Source organism: Phalaenopsis equestris, unplaced genomic scaffold, assembly GCF_001263595.1.
Source record: "Phalaenopsis equestris unplaced genomic scaffold, ASM126359v1 Scaffold000545, whole genome shotgun sequence".
Lineage (NCBI taxonomy): Eukaryota > Viridiplantae > Streptophyta > Magnoliopsida > Asparagales > Orchidaceae > Phalaenopsis > Phalaenopsis equestris.
The window spans coordinates 542,528-556,882 of record NW_018164985.1 but is presented as its reverse complement, the minus strand read 5'-3'; the positions used below and the strand labels follow the sequence as shown (position 1 = coordinate 556,882).

At 32.4% G+C, this 14,355-nt stretch overlaps 1 protein-coding gene across 2 annotated transcripts in view; it reads left to right on the top strand.

The window, feature by feature from the left end:
- The window catches only part of LOC110029071 (probable RNA polymerase II transcription factor B subunit 1-1), a 62,319-nt gene that overhangs the window by 30,947 nt on the left and 17,017 nt on the right, over positions 1 to 14,355 (top strand). Inside the window, exons 6-18 of one of the 2 annotated variants that reach the window (XM_020731189.1) lie at positions 459 to 534; positions 641 to 736; positions 961 to 1,005; positions 1,845 to 1,901; positions 1,989 to 2,144; positions 2,445 to 2,510; positions 3,992 to 4,115; positions 4,889 to 4,945; positions 5,044 to 5,168; positions 5,242 to 5,430; positions 6,382 to 6,495; positions 6,927 to 7,004; positions 9,252 to 9,299. In XM_020731189.1, coding sequence (XP_020586848.1) covers positions 459 to 534; positions 641 to 736; positions 961 to 1,005; positions 1,845 to 1,901; positions 1,989 to 2,144; positions 2,445 to 2,510; positions 3,992 to 4,115; positions 4,889 to 4,945; positions 5,044 to 5,168; positions 5,242 to 5,430; positions 6,382 to 6,495; positions 6,927 to 7,004; positions 9,252 to 9,299 — 1,231 coding nt within the window. Of the gene's footprint in view, positions 1 to 458; positions 535 to 640; positions 737 to 960; positions 1,006 to 1,844; positions 1,902 to 1,988; positions 2,145 to 2,444; positions 2,511 to 3,991; positions 4,116 to 4,888; positions 4,946 to 5,043; positions 5,169 to 5,241; positions 5,431 to 6,349; positions 6,496 to 6,926; positions 7,005 to 9,251; positions 9,300 to 14,355 lie in introns of those variants that run through there. The other variant, XM_020731190.1, reaches the window with a different exon arrangement.

Sequence of the window (14,355 nt, the reverse complement as noted above, 5' to 3'; positions counted from 1 at the left end):
GTATAGTAAAACTGTAATTCACTGGCAACTGTAGATGGCTGCCAAATCAACATTTACCAGTGTATTCATTGCAGTTGTTAGTTTTATTTAAACTATTTGACATAGGCTTTATGAATTCTCCACCTCCATTCTTTTGAATTGAGCGCTACAGGACTTCTTAGAATTAGTGCTGTCCCTGCATACAACCAACATGTTGATAAAGAAGAGCAATAGCTTAAGCTTGGTGCTTCTTTTTGTTGGTAATCAGAGATAGTTGAATGTTACAATGTGTGGACATTGTATACCCGACTTTGTTGCATCTTGTCTCTTTGTTCATGGCTTATCTAAAAGTTCTATTATGGCTAATTCAAGTTTTAGTTTCTCGAGTCTTTTTAAAATTGTATTTCTTTTGCTTTTGAATACGGTTAAAGTATGCCTGGATGTTATAAAATCATGAAACTGAAAAACTTTCTTGACAGTGAATTACAGAGGCTGCACAAACAATTTGTTATGACTGGTATATTGACAGAATCTGAGTTTTGGGCTACTAGGAAGGTTGTTTGTATATCTATCACATGCACTTCTAAGTTCTTACGATTTTCTTTTTTTTGCATATCTGAATTTAATTTTATATTTACAAGTCATCGTATACTTCCTGCAGAGTTTACTTAATGATGCTGCAATTAAGGTGTCCAAACAAAGGACTGGGTTCAAAAGTTCCATGCTTGCTGACATCAGGCCATCAACTGATGGTCGGGTATAGTTTTAATAACTTGAGATTTTCCTTAAATGCTCCGTTCTGTTGCTGGATTAGAACAAGTTTGGTGATATTTTCGTTACTGCTGTCATTATTTGGATATATATATGGAGCATTGGACTATTTTATAATTGAAGTTTCTTTAAGAAATTCTTTTTTTTTTCTTTTGAAGTATTTTCATGACACTTGTTCTTGTGTTTTAATTGTTAATTTTTCATCCACAGACAAATAAAGTCACGTTTAGCTTGACACCGGAGATAATTCATCAGGTATGTAAGCCTTTCAGGTCCCTGCCAGATAATATTGTTTCCCTGTTACATCCTCTCATTGTCATTAATGACTGCACTTAAAGAAATATAGAAAATTAACTTTTCTTGGGGGAAAAAAAACATCACGCATTGAACTCTGTTTGTTCCAAGGGAAGCTGAACATGTTTTATTTACTCAATAAATTGTGCTGCCCTGCATGATCCCTGATACTTGGGTTACATTGCCGTATTATGGTGAAAAAGAGTCTAACATTATGATGTAGTGACATATTAGCAAACTATAGGGGTGTTAATTTAGTTACATTGCACGTACAGTTTTCCAAATGTTCATCACTTTGTGCTCTCATAGAAATCTAACTTTGTACATCACACAAGGTATTCTAGGATCTCATATGTAGGTCTTGAATATTAAGTGAATACATGCCTTGAAAATCCAAATCTATGCTTCACAGAATTTATGCTAGAATCTTTTATCTGGAAGGCCTTGAATTAAATAAAGTTATGCCAAATTTTCTAGATCACCACTTCCACTTTTCCTCTTTTTTCTTATTTTTTTCTTTTTAGTTTGATGGAAATAATTTTAGGCGATTCTCTTATTTATTGCTTTTCTATCTTCTAGGATTGTAAAGCCTTGGCATAGAAATTTTAACACTTTAGGGAATTTTAAAGCAAATTATAGCTGTCTCGTTTTTAGTTACCCTTCCCTTATGCCAAAGTGATCTTATTCAAGGTGCCAGCCCCTTTTAAAGTGGTTGTTTATCTTGATAGGATCCTTTGGGTTCCTAGAAGGGTAACTCTTGTCAATAATACGCTTAACTTTTTTTCATATTATTTTTGTAGATTTTTGCTGAAAAACCTGCTGTTCATCGTGCTTTTCTTGATCTTGTACCCAGTAAGGTAAAGCTGCCCTTTTAGTTGCTATTGTGGAGTTATGTGCTCATTTTCTGTCTTTCCTTCACACGGGACTATAAATTTGATGGCTAGATGTCTGAAAAGGATTTCTGGACAAAGTATTGTAGAGCTGAATATCTTCACAGGACCAATAATTCAGTGGCTGCAGCCGCAGAGGCAGCTGAAGATGAAGAGCTTGCTGTATTTTTAAAGCATGATGATATCTTAGCTGATGAAATTCGAAAGAAGGTTTCTTGTGTCATCCATTCTCTTTGATAATTCTAATTTTATAATGGTTTTTATCTTTTTAAAATTTTTCTATTATTCATAGTGGTGTCAACTTGCTAATTCTATTTCACTTGGATATATATCCTTGCCTTTTATTTTTAGATGATGTATAAGAAGGCATGTATATGTAGGGTAATATATTTCTCTTGAACTTACTCTGCAGTTAGGCTTCTATGGTTGAGATATTATATAATGTTTTATGCTGTCTTCTTTATTGTTATTTTAACAGGAGAACCTTAAGATATGTTGAACTTCTTGCAGATTAGACGTGTTGATCCAACATTGGACATGGAAGCTGATCACGCAGATGACTACGTACATCTTCCTGTATGTATATTCTTGTTGTTGAAAGTGACTGATGTTTTATTACATTTTTTTTTCATTCATTTCATTAAAGTTTAACTGCATTCTTAATAAATTTGTCTTATATCTTTTATTTTTATTGCTTTTTATGTACAGTTTTACTTATGAATGTAGTTTGAAGGGTATTTGTTGTTCTAAAATTAGTCGTTGATTGTAATGTGTAGCATATTACACCGTTTATGAATATATCTGAAACTAGATATGCTTAACTATGAAAAGTGAGGCCTTGATTTCGTAATGCATAATAATTTTTTTTAAAAGCCTGCTTTCTGGTCACTTATTATTTGCACATGAACTACGCTTTCACAACTTATGCCGGGGGAACAAGTTTTCCATGCTAGCATAAATGTATTAATGTCTATGTTTTAAGACAAATTTATTCATCACAACAATGGTTGTAATAGCTTTATGCACATGCTCGAGTGTGTTATGTATTATTTGTATTTCAGTGTATTTGAAACTTTATTAAATCTGTGCTGTATTGCTTTCTAGCATCCTTAAATAAATAGATGCTCAATCAAAATAGTTTGGTTGCAGGAAACCAATAAAATCTAAATTATGGAGAGCCTTTTTTTGATTTATTTTCTAAGCTAAGTGTAGTAAGATAAAAGACTAAAAGTTTGGATTATGATGTAAAATTTAAAAAAAAATGATACGACCCGGAATTAAAAACAACAAATAAACAGCCGATAAACTGCAATAGAGATGTGGGAGAACTCAATTGAGGTCTAATCTTCCAAATAACAACGAAAACAAACAAGATATAATGTTGATGTACTGTTCGAGAGGAAGATCGTCTCTCTACAAACCCTAGAGGCTGCTAAGAACACCAAGAGAAAAGAAAAAACTATAACAAATCAAAATATAAAATAAACCCCAAAAATACTCTCTGAGATCTCTTTTCAAACTTTCCCCCCAAACCCCCTTCTTGATTCCCCTCCTTTTGTATGTGATTAGCGGCTGTGTGGGCCCCACCTGGGCGCTGAAATTATTCTCAGCCTTTCCTAGGCGTCCCGCCTCTCTAGGTTGGGCCGACTGGCTTGGCCAGACCGCCGGCTGTGCTGGTGTAGTCTGGCCAGTTTAGACCGGTTCTCCTTGGACCGGCTCGTCGTTTGAAGGCTCTCTCGTTTCCAGGAGCAAGCGTAGGCGCAGGCGTATCAGAATCCTGGTTGTTACCGAGTTTCTGAATAAAAACAACTCATAATTTTTCCTTTGTAAATACTTAAAAGGATACTTGTCAATCTTTCTGAACTTTTGCTATTGTTCTGTGAAACTTGTGAGCATATTTTGACTGTATCTATGTTATCTTTATTTTCTAGAATACTTGATCTTGATGGTTCTACATCTTGTCCTTAAATCCTAATTTTAGTTTTTCCTAGTGATACTTTTTTTTAGGTTTAAAACCTTATCTTTTGGATTGATTCTCTTTTTCTAAATTATCACAGAATCACGGTATTTTGCGTGATGGAATAAAGGAAACCATTGATGCTGAGAATGAATTATCAAGAAGAACTCTCTCACAAGATCTTAATAGGCATGCAGCTGTTGTCCTTGAGGGAAGGGCTTTAGGTAGATTAACTTCTGTATTCTTATTTCTACATTTTCATTGTTTTATGTTGTTGGACCTTCAATTCAAATTTACATTATTGTGATATATTCTTTAAAATGAGATAGTGTAATGCTATTTCACCCTGTTATTGGAAATATCCTAATTATGAGCAGCAAACAGGGTCAGTGTGTTGAAAATATTCTGATGTTTTTGTGGGTTGCGTCTGTTATTTTTGATCATTTGTTAAATGTTGCTATAACTTATCTACCACCCATGTATTTGAAAGGAGCAATTGCAGAGTTTTTTCAACTCATCTGGGAAAATGCTGAAAGCAGTCTGGTTTTTAACGGCTGTTTTCCTCTCAATGGGGTGATGAAGGCTTCAAATCATATATGGGAATCTTATTCATAAGTCAAAATGTTTCTATAGCTTTATGTATTTAATGCAAGAAGAAATTTTGAATGAGTTGGCTGCTATTCTTGTTGAAAAGGAAAGTTAACACGTCTTATTTGTTGACTATGCATTTGAAATTGGCATGCATTGATATAGAAAAACTAGAATTGATTCTCCAAAATAGTATTAGCAGCTAATTAAGTGGCTTATGATGAATTTTCTTTCCTAGTGATTTTCCTTTAAAATATCTACACTTACTATTACAGGCTTATTATTAATATATTTTTTGAATGTCTTTTTGAAGTGGTAATTTTGATTATGAGCTATAAGGTTAATGATCATTCAAATGACAACATCTCATAAAATATTTACTTGATGATTATTCATTATTTTGTTGTAGACGTTGAGTTGGGGGATACAAGGACAGTTGCTGAAGCTCTTGCAAGGTCAAAGAAGGGTTAGCAATTATAGGTCTATTTTTCTTTTGTTCTTCAGTTTTATAATATCTTTAGTTTAACTGAAATTTTCCCTTGTACTATGAATTCTGTATGCTAGAGTCCTCTGTTGAAGCACTGAATAGAAATGAAAACCAAGAACGTTTTGAGAAGGCTTGTCGAATGACTGAGATTGAGGATCTTCAAGGTCCTCATAGGCTCCCATATGCACCACTGTTTATTAAGGTATAAACTTGTTGGTATGATTTAATTACCCATTATCTGTTTTACTATTTTCTTATTGAGTTATTATTTACAGGATCCTCGTGACTACTTTGACTCTCAACATGCCAATGCACTTAGAGCTTTAGGTGATAGCACCGCTGGATTTATAAATGCTGACTACAATCTTAGTTTGGAGGAGTCATATGAATATTTACTGAAACAAATCTCTGAAGCAAAAGTGACAGGGTTGAAGGATATTGTCCAATCTGATGTTGCTTTGAAGGTAGAATTCTCATGTTTAATTAGTTTCATTTTATATTTCATACCCCATTGATTATGTGTATCTTTTCATGTTCAAGATCTGATGTATAGTATTACTTGACATAGGCTACAAACTCGTAGTCAAACTTGTCTGACTTACTGATGATGATTTTTTATGCTTAATAATATTTCCCTGACTTACAGTTGTTTTAGTATGCTTAATCATGTTGCTTTGTTGTGTCATTGGTTTTTTAACATTGTAGTCTATCTATTTTTGCTTTTTTTGTTTATTTTTTGAGAAAGGTTTTGCTGACTTTATGGCTCCTGAACTTCTCTATAGATTTAAAAGCTAGTTCTTAGTGATTTTTGGTAAAAGTATGCAAATATATACATTTCAACTGCATTTAGCTTCCTTTTTGTTCTTTGTGAATAGCATGCATAAGTTGTCTGCATGGATTACTTCAATGCTTTGTGAGCCGAGTTCATGAGGCTTGTTTCTTGGTATTCTTCCTTTCATTGCTCCCTTTCTGAAGCTTTTGGTCTCCTCCTTCGCAATCCTTCAGTTTCATGTTATTGTCTCTTCTGCCATTCCATCGCGATCACAAGTACTCTCTACACAATAATATTATAGTTAAATTGATTGGTAAATAATTTATTCATTCCAACGAATAACCATCAATTTTCATTTACATTAGGTAACATCAACAACTCAAGGTTTTTACCCTCTTTGATCATAATGATAATGCACTCACATTCAATTGATTTCCAGATGCTCTCGGTTTGTCTATTTCAAAGAGGAATGAATTTGGACAATTTATCCTTAATAAAATGGACTTAATGTTCTTTGTGTTTTTAAATTGTCATCTCCTTATCTGAGTTTTATGTGGCATTGCTTTTGTATGTTTTGTATATTCATCAATAATTATAATTGCCTGGAGCAGGAAACCCTAACTACCTCACTGGTATAAGCTAGGTCTTTAATGGATTGAATCAACATCTTTCAAGTATCAAGCATCACATTGGAAAGGGCTCCCTCGAGAGCGTCCTTGACCAGCTTCCTAGAAGGACAAAAGATGAGCTCATGATTGTAAGTTACACATCTTTACATATGATTTTTTGGGTGGTTTGAAATATTTTCTTATGAAATTGGTAACTGGAGCATTTCTTTTGTGAACATGTGGTGTCACACTCTAGTGTCTCAGATAATTTTTTGGTTATTGTAGTAGCTGCCATCCATTATTAAACTTTCTTTGCAATTTCAGATGCATGACATCTTCAATGCTTCCTGTAGTATTACTCTGTAGTTAATTTATGTTTCAAGCTTTTTTTAACTTTTAAGCTATACTGAATGATATTCCCCAGCTCCCTTTTTGCGTATAAATGTCACAATTAACCTGCCAACAAATTTTCTTGTTACCGTAGTAGTTTGGTTCTCAAATTTTCTTGGAGTATGCACGCTTCTTCTCTTTCTTCACATGCTCTATGAAGATGATGCTAACTCTAACTTTATTTTGTCAGCATTGGACTTCTATTCAGGAACTACTGCGCCATTTCTGGTCATCATATCCTATTACAACCGGATACCTGTATAATAAGGTACCGTTTGATTATCGACATGGCTTGTTGTTTGTGCTATGCCATTTAAAAACAGTTAAATACTTGGTAGCTTTGTTTTACATTAATTATTTCATTTCATTCATTGGAAAAATAAACTGCTTGCTATTATAACTCAAATACCATTGCTTGAATTTCCTTGAAACATTTTGAGGTTTTGTTTTGAGCTTTCCTTCAAATTTGCAAAACAATGATACACTTATTATCTGTTTTTAAAAATCTTTGACATACCCATTGTTCTGTTTATGAATTATTTCGGAATTACTATATTGAATAAATTATGCATTGTGGCAGTATGACAAATAGGATTTATATGAGTATTTGAGTTTTGATCTTCATTTCCTATGTGATTTGACATGAGTAGCGCATTAAATGATTGACTGTATGGTATTAAACAAAATATATTGAAAATCCTTTGCATAGGTCACAAAATATACTTTTAATTTGATTAGCATTTATTGAGGATGCCGGGTTGATTTTCAATTGCCTGTGATTTTGTTATTTGATTTATTTTTTGTCTTGTTATGTAGCTAAGGTTGCAAATGATTTGACCTTGAATTGTTCCGAACCTTTCAAGATGTCAAAGTCATTTGATTTAATCTTGAGCTATGTCAAGCTTTGCTATAAGATGGCTCAATCCAATCTTGGTTCAAGCTAGTATTAATCATTTTAATTTAAGATTGGTTTGAGCCCGTGATTATTTTTATTTCAATCTATATTTGATCTTTGAGGACAAACTCGTAGTCCAACCCGTGAACAAACACCTATGTTATATGAATAAGACCCTTGAACTACTTGAACTGAAACATGCAACACAATCCAAACTTAGAACCAGAAAGGGAACAAATCAGCTTCATGGAAGCATCTCAAAATTTTTAATTCAAGGAACTACATAGCTTTCAATAAATATTAGAGTTGATGTGCATGACATTAAGTTTTTCTTGTATACGCTCCTTAATAAAATCCATATTTTATATAAATAGTAAGCATTAATACATATAATATTAATCCAAAACATGACCCTCACCAATACTCTATCTTACTTTTCTCATTTTATAACCACTGTCAGAATAATAATTTGGTGAGCTATAAAGTTCAATAAGATAAATAATTCTTGTACATTAGTCAAATACTCAAGGAATGGAAGTAAAATGACATGCTAATCTTAAACTTTGCAATATGATCAGAAGTATACTCATCAACTAGTTGGTGTATTACACAATCATTTGGAAATGAAATTGGTTAAGAACATAGCATAGTAGTATGGTAATTGTATCGAAGGACTCATAATGGACATGTGAAGTGTCCAATATGCATTATGCTAGTCAAGTGTTAGTGGTTATAAACTTGATCAATTGCATTACAATATTTATACTTTTTGTTTATTTTATAGGATTGCATATCATATATTATCATATATAATATTCCTTATCTCTTTATAGCTTGTCATATCCTTGGAACATATTATACATGGATATTTAGGTTCACTGGCATTCATATGATTGTAGACTGCATCAAATCTACACTGTATAATATCATAAGTTTGTCATCCAACCCATTGACTATCATCAGAAGGTTTAATATTGTTCAGGTATAACATAGTATTATTACTATGTAACAATCCTTCAAACTAATATCGAAAAGTTGAGGATCTTTTTTTTTTTTTTATATAGGAGCTAATCTCTTCAACTTATTGCCCCACATGTGAAGGTCACGACATAAGCATCGCCAACATATTTTGCATGATATGACATTTCTTAAGCGCATTATGTCTTCTATCATAAAACATTGAAATGCCTATATCATTTTCATGAGTATATTAATCAACAATTTACTTCATTATGCATTTCATAAATACAAAGATGCTCCGTTTTGAAAATAAAACATAATAATAAGATGTTACATTATCTCAAACATGCACTTTGCATAATGTATAATTGATATGTATTTATGTTGAATGATAGTGCATAAAACAATAACTTTTTAATATGAGGAATTATCTTATACATAGCTTAAATACAAGTCCAAGTTATTTATGAGAGTTTTACATGCATAAGCTTGCTTAAAGCATCCTTGCTTCGTATACTAGAGATTATCTTAACAAATTTTAAAGTAGATTCCATACTTGATAGATGCTTGAAACGCATAACAGTTGTTCTTATATTTTCTTATAACTATATCTCTTTCTCATAATTGTCTTAGTCTTTCTTTTTCTTTCATTTCATATAGGTTTTAAGATTGAAGGAAGCTATGACACAAATATATCACAAGCTGCAGGTAAAGTTAGGTTTGATATCTCAGTGATTCTCCTTCTAATGATAGTGCTATTAACTCATATTTCTGGGTTTTTTTTTTCCGTTTGTATCGTATATTAGTCATACTTCTTTTTGTGAACTTCTTGTCCCTTTTATTTAAGAAGTACTAGGAAATAATTATTTCTCTTTAATTGACAAAATATGGCTTATATAGCTGGCATTTAATAACACGCAACAATTATGTTCCTTTAAACTTAGTGCAAATGTTATTTGGATGAAATAAATAATTGTGGACGATTTAAGGGTGATAATGAGCCAATCAGGAGAATTGGTAAGCTTGCACGCCCCCTTATTCTGTTTATGCCTTGCTGAACTTGGCAATAACTTTAATAAAAATTATTGTCCTTAGAGAAATGAGCAGCATGCTTGTATGCTGGGATCTGCTAAAGCCTTTACTTGGCAAATTAATGATATGGACATCAAACTTTTATCGAAATCAGAGAATTACTTCTAACTAAAGAAGTTATCTTACTCTTTGATGCTCAACCTGTAAAGTACCTGAGATGAGAGCTATAATCTACTTTTAAACCATGCGAAGATGCGAACCCCTTACATTGGAAGCTTTTGAAACTTAGAATGAGAAGAAAAGAGAGCAGAAAATGGGAGATCGTTGTGAAATTTCTTAAATAGAATGAAACTGACTTTTAAAAATTGAGGTGGTTTTCGGTGTAATTGCTAGAGTTTCGACGAAACTGCAAAGTTAAGTGTGCTCGCTTGAGAGCACTCTTAGGATAGGTGATCTCTTGGGAAGTTACACCAATGAGATAAAACTGTGAGACCATTAGGCCAAAACAGACAATTTCTCGATAGATAAGAGTTCTAGCTATTACAAAATGTATTAGAGCATTGCACCATCCAGAAGATGAGAACCAAGTGCCATTCAAAACTAAGCGTTGCGACATGGGAGCCACCTCTTGAACCCATGATGGGATAAACTGCAACATGGTGGGTGCTACCTCTAGAATCCTATTTGCTTGGTGGATGATTTTGGGTAAGAACATTGACAAAGGTGGTGGTTACTTACGTGGGGGAGATTGTAAAATACTAAATTCCCTCAAGCAGGGTGAAACCGAACTCCTAAAAATTGAGGTGCCTTGGTGTAACAGTTGGAGTTTCGACAAAAACTACAAAGTTAAGTGTGCTCGCTTGGGTGTACTGTTAAGATGGGTGACCTCCTGGGAAGTTACACCAAAGGATAAAATCGTGAGGTCATTAGGCCAAAGCGGATCATATCTCAATGGATGAGAATTTGGGTTGTTACAATTGTAGTATTGAATTGTATTTTTTTATTATTTCTTAAAAAATAAGATGAGAGGTTGTGTTAAAGAACTGACTATCAAGAAAATATATATATCTTGAATATCAAGAACTGACTACAGAAACGGAATGATGTTTCCTTCGTAGTGTCAGGTTGCTATATATGTAAATTTACTGCCAATGAATTTGTTAGCTGATTGTATATGAAAAGTTTTGTGCGGATTACCTTTGTGCTATACATGGAGGGTGTTGGCCATGCTTTCAGAATTATTTCAACATTCTGACTCAAGTTGGATAATATATGTTGATCATACATCTTTTTCAATTATTTTAACAATACTTGAGAGTTTCTTTGAATATTGATAGTTTGAGAGTTTCTTTGAATATAATTTTGTTGGACCAGTGAATCTAAAAAACATCTTTTGAGGTTAAATGTTTGTGCATCTCAATATTTTTAGTCGTATTATGATAATAGGATTTTTTGCAATACTTGTCAGATTGATTACTACAATACACTTTTAGAGATTTTTTTCCCTTGAAAGTTCTTTTACCAATTGTTTAGCCTATTTGTTCATACATACCAAGTGACCATGCCCTATATTCTATTTTGGCACAACTTCTTGAGATAGCAAATTTTTTTCTTTTACATACAATCAAGTTTCTTTTTACACAAGTATAATTACCAGATGTTGATCTTCAATATCATGCATCCCACCCCAATCAACGTCTATGAGAATTCAGATTTTCTTGGATGGATATTTATATTAATTTTTTTTTTCTGGTTTCATTTAAGATACTCTAAAATGTTATTAACAACTTCCATTTAGTCTTTAGTATGATTGTTAATATAAGGGCCTATAATACTAACAAGTATCCATTGAAGGAACAAAATCATTTTTTTTTAAGGTGAGCATTTTATGAAGATTGTGATGAACTCAAATGTGGAGCATACTCTCATTTTTCTGCATACTGAACAATTTGCCAAATCAGGCACAAAGAGATATGATTAATTGATTTTTTAAATTCTTCGGATATGTTATTGGTATTTTCTTTGATTATTTTATTCTAGGATAAATTTCATGTATACTTTCTCCTTAAGATCTCTGTCGGAAAAAAAATATTCTTAATGATGTGGAGGTCTGTGTGCTCGAAAATTTCAATGGTCTGCACTCTTGTTGGTGTTGTCGAAAGCTTTCTAGGGCCAAATTTTCAGATGTCAGTGATGTTGATAGTTTTGTAGGGCCAATTTTGTGAACGCAAAGAGGATTGTAAATAAGACACTTATCCTAATTTTGTGAGGACATTTTGATTCGGGGTGGTTTGAGGTTTTTCATAGGCACAAATTTATATGGTTACTTACGCTTCCCGATAACAAAAGAGCACTTTCAATTAAGGCTAATCATTTAGAGTTGAATATTTAACATAAAGTAGCAATAAATATAATTTAGATTATAAAATTTATCACCTTGAACTTAAAGTAGTTGGAGGAAACAATGACGAACCTGTTCAAGATTTCATGGTTCTGTCATTTTAGATTGTTGTTCCTAGTCTACTTAGTCAAAGGAGGTAGTCGATTTAACTTGATCGAATGATTCTTGTCAGCAACCATGAGTTGCATCATTCAAGGGACCCTTGTAGATCTGGGGTGAATGTTTGTCTAATAGAGAAATGTAAATCGATCTTTGCTAATAGATGACCTTGTGTCAATCAATTATACACTTATGGTTCAAAACTCAAAAGAGTAGAAAACTATTGGGGAACATACGCACCACGACTGTGATCGTAATATAATGATGTCATTTGATATCAACCACTTGATCAGAAGTCTCTATTTATGGTTGTTACTTTTTGTGTAGTCTTTGTGCCAAATCATTCGGGCAAAGGACTCGATCAAAATTATTACTGGCATGAAATTACTTTGAATATAACAATGCACTAAATGTGACATTCACTTTTTTTGAGTTGAAGTCATTCAAAAGTTTCATCCCTGAGAAACTGTTACGTGGATTTGATTTATTTTAAGTTATTTCACATGATTAATTTTAAGTAGAGTATTTTAGTTAGTTACTTTGAAAAGTTGATTTAAAAATGACCTATCCAGTTGAAACCTTATCAACTCGGTCATTAGGGGAAAATTTGGGCGTTTGAAACATTTGTTTAAAGTTCATTTGAATTTGTAAGTCTAATATCTTTAACATATTGGTCTTGTTGATTCTAGTTTTAATAAAGAGAATGACCGAATTAGGTGATTTGGACTTGTAAATTTTATTTGGACATTATAAAAATTACCAGACTCGATTTCAGTCCTTACAAGGAGTATCAAACCAGTTGACCTTGCCTTGTAGACAATGCAACTAATTTGAATTTGTGCATAGTTAATTATCTTGGGTTTTATTTTTTCTTTAATTTTAAAATACTTATAGATTCTTCAAAAGAACCTTCCACACTTATTAGAGCGATTGAGTGAATCTTTCATTTGAACCTGCGAAACATTTTTAGACCCTTGAAATTTAAACACTACTCAATTTGGTGGAGCACATGCGAGTCTTAAATTTCATATTGAATAGCTTACAAGATTTTATAAGCTCTAAAGATTTGCACAATCTTTGAACTAAGAATTTGATAAGAAATTCATATCAAGAGCCACATGTAAGATTTTGAAAAATTTTATAGTTGATTCATTTCTATAAACATTTTAAAATATTTATATTTTGAGAGTATTCAACTTCATTATTCATATAAGTCTTAAAAGCACTCGCACATATTCAAAAATATTGAGAAATAGTTTTGAAATTTGTATACCTTGCATTCATTTAGAACTTGGAGTGTTTGCAAGAATATTGTGATTTTGGATTACACAATTTCATTTTTGGGCTTTAAAAGGAATGATCTTCTGTTCACTAGTAGGTTATATTGCAAATTCTATGGCGAATTATTCAAATTTCAAAAGCCTCATGTGTGAATTATTTTTCAACCATAAGAGCCTAAATTTGAATTTTAAAAGTCTAAATTCAAATTATTTTCTTGTCCTAAGAGCCTATATTTAGAAGTCCAAATCCAAATTATTATTAAGCTCTAAGAGCCTAAATTCAAAACCATAAATTTGAATTAATTTTAAACCCTAGGCGTCTTAGTTTTGAAAACTCAAATTTGAATTAATTTTTGCTAGTTCAAATAATTTATAATTTTGAGTTGGTTCAACAAGTTTGAATATCCCAAATTTTTAGTTATTTGAAATTCCAAAATCACAAAAAATTTTAACACTCGTGGGGTCTACTCTTGTTAGAGGGCAACGAGTAGAATGACATTCCGCTCAACTACCTATATGACTTACTGGTTAGTGTTGTGAGACACTTTGGCCGGCGAATAAAGCAAAGATTTTTGCCCATGGTCTATAAGACATTATGTACCTTTAGTGTATTTGCAAAAATATAAATCACAAGCATCCATTTGGCCAAATATGCACTTTAATTTTTCTAAACGATACTTAATTCTTTGAACATTTACTCGTGTTTCTTAGGATGAGTATTTAAATCCTCTGTGTTTTATAAAAAATTTCCAAACAAGTACACATTTTTCCTGAATGGTACTTGATTTCTTTGAACAGGTACTTGGGCTTTCTCGAATGGATATTTCAAGAAAAACTCCCTCGCCCGATTTTATTATACATTTGCGTGCGAAGATGGAGGTCAGCGACAATAATCGACGAAATGATGAAATGAAAATACAACTCTTATTTTCTTCATATATATATATATATA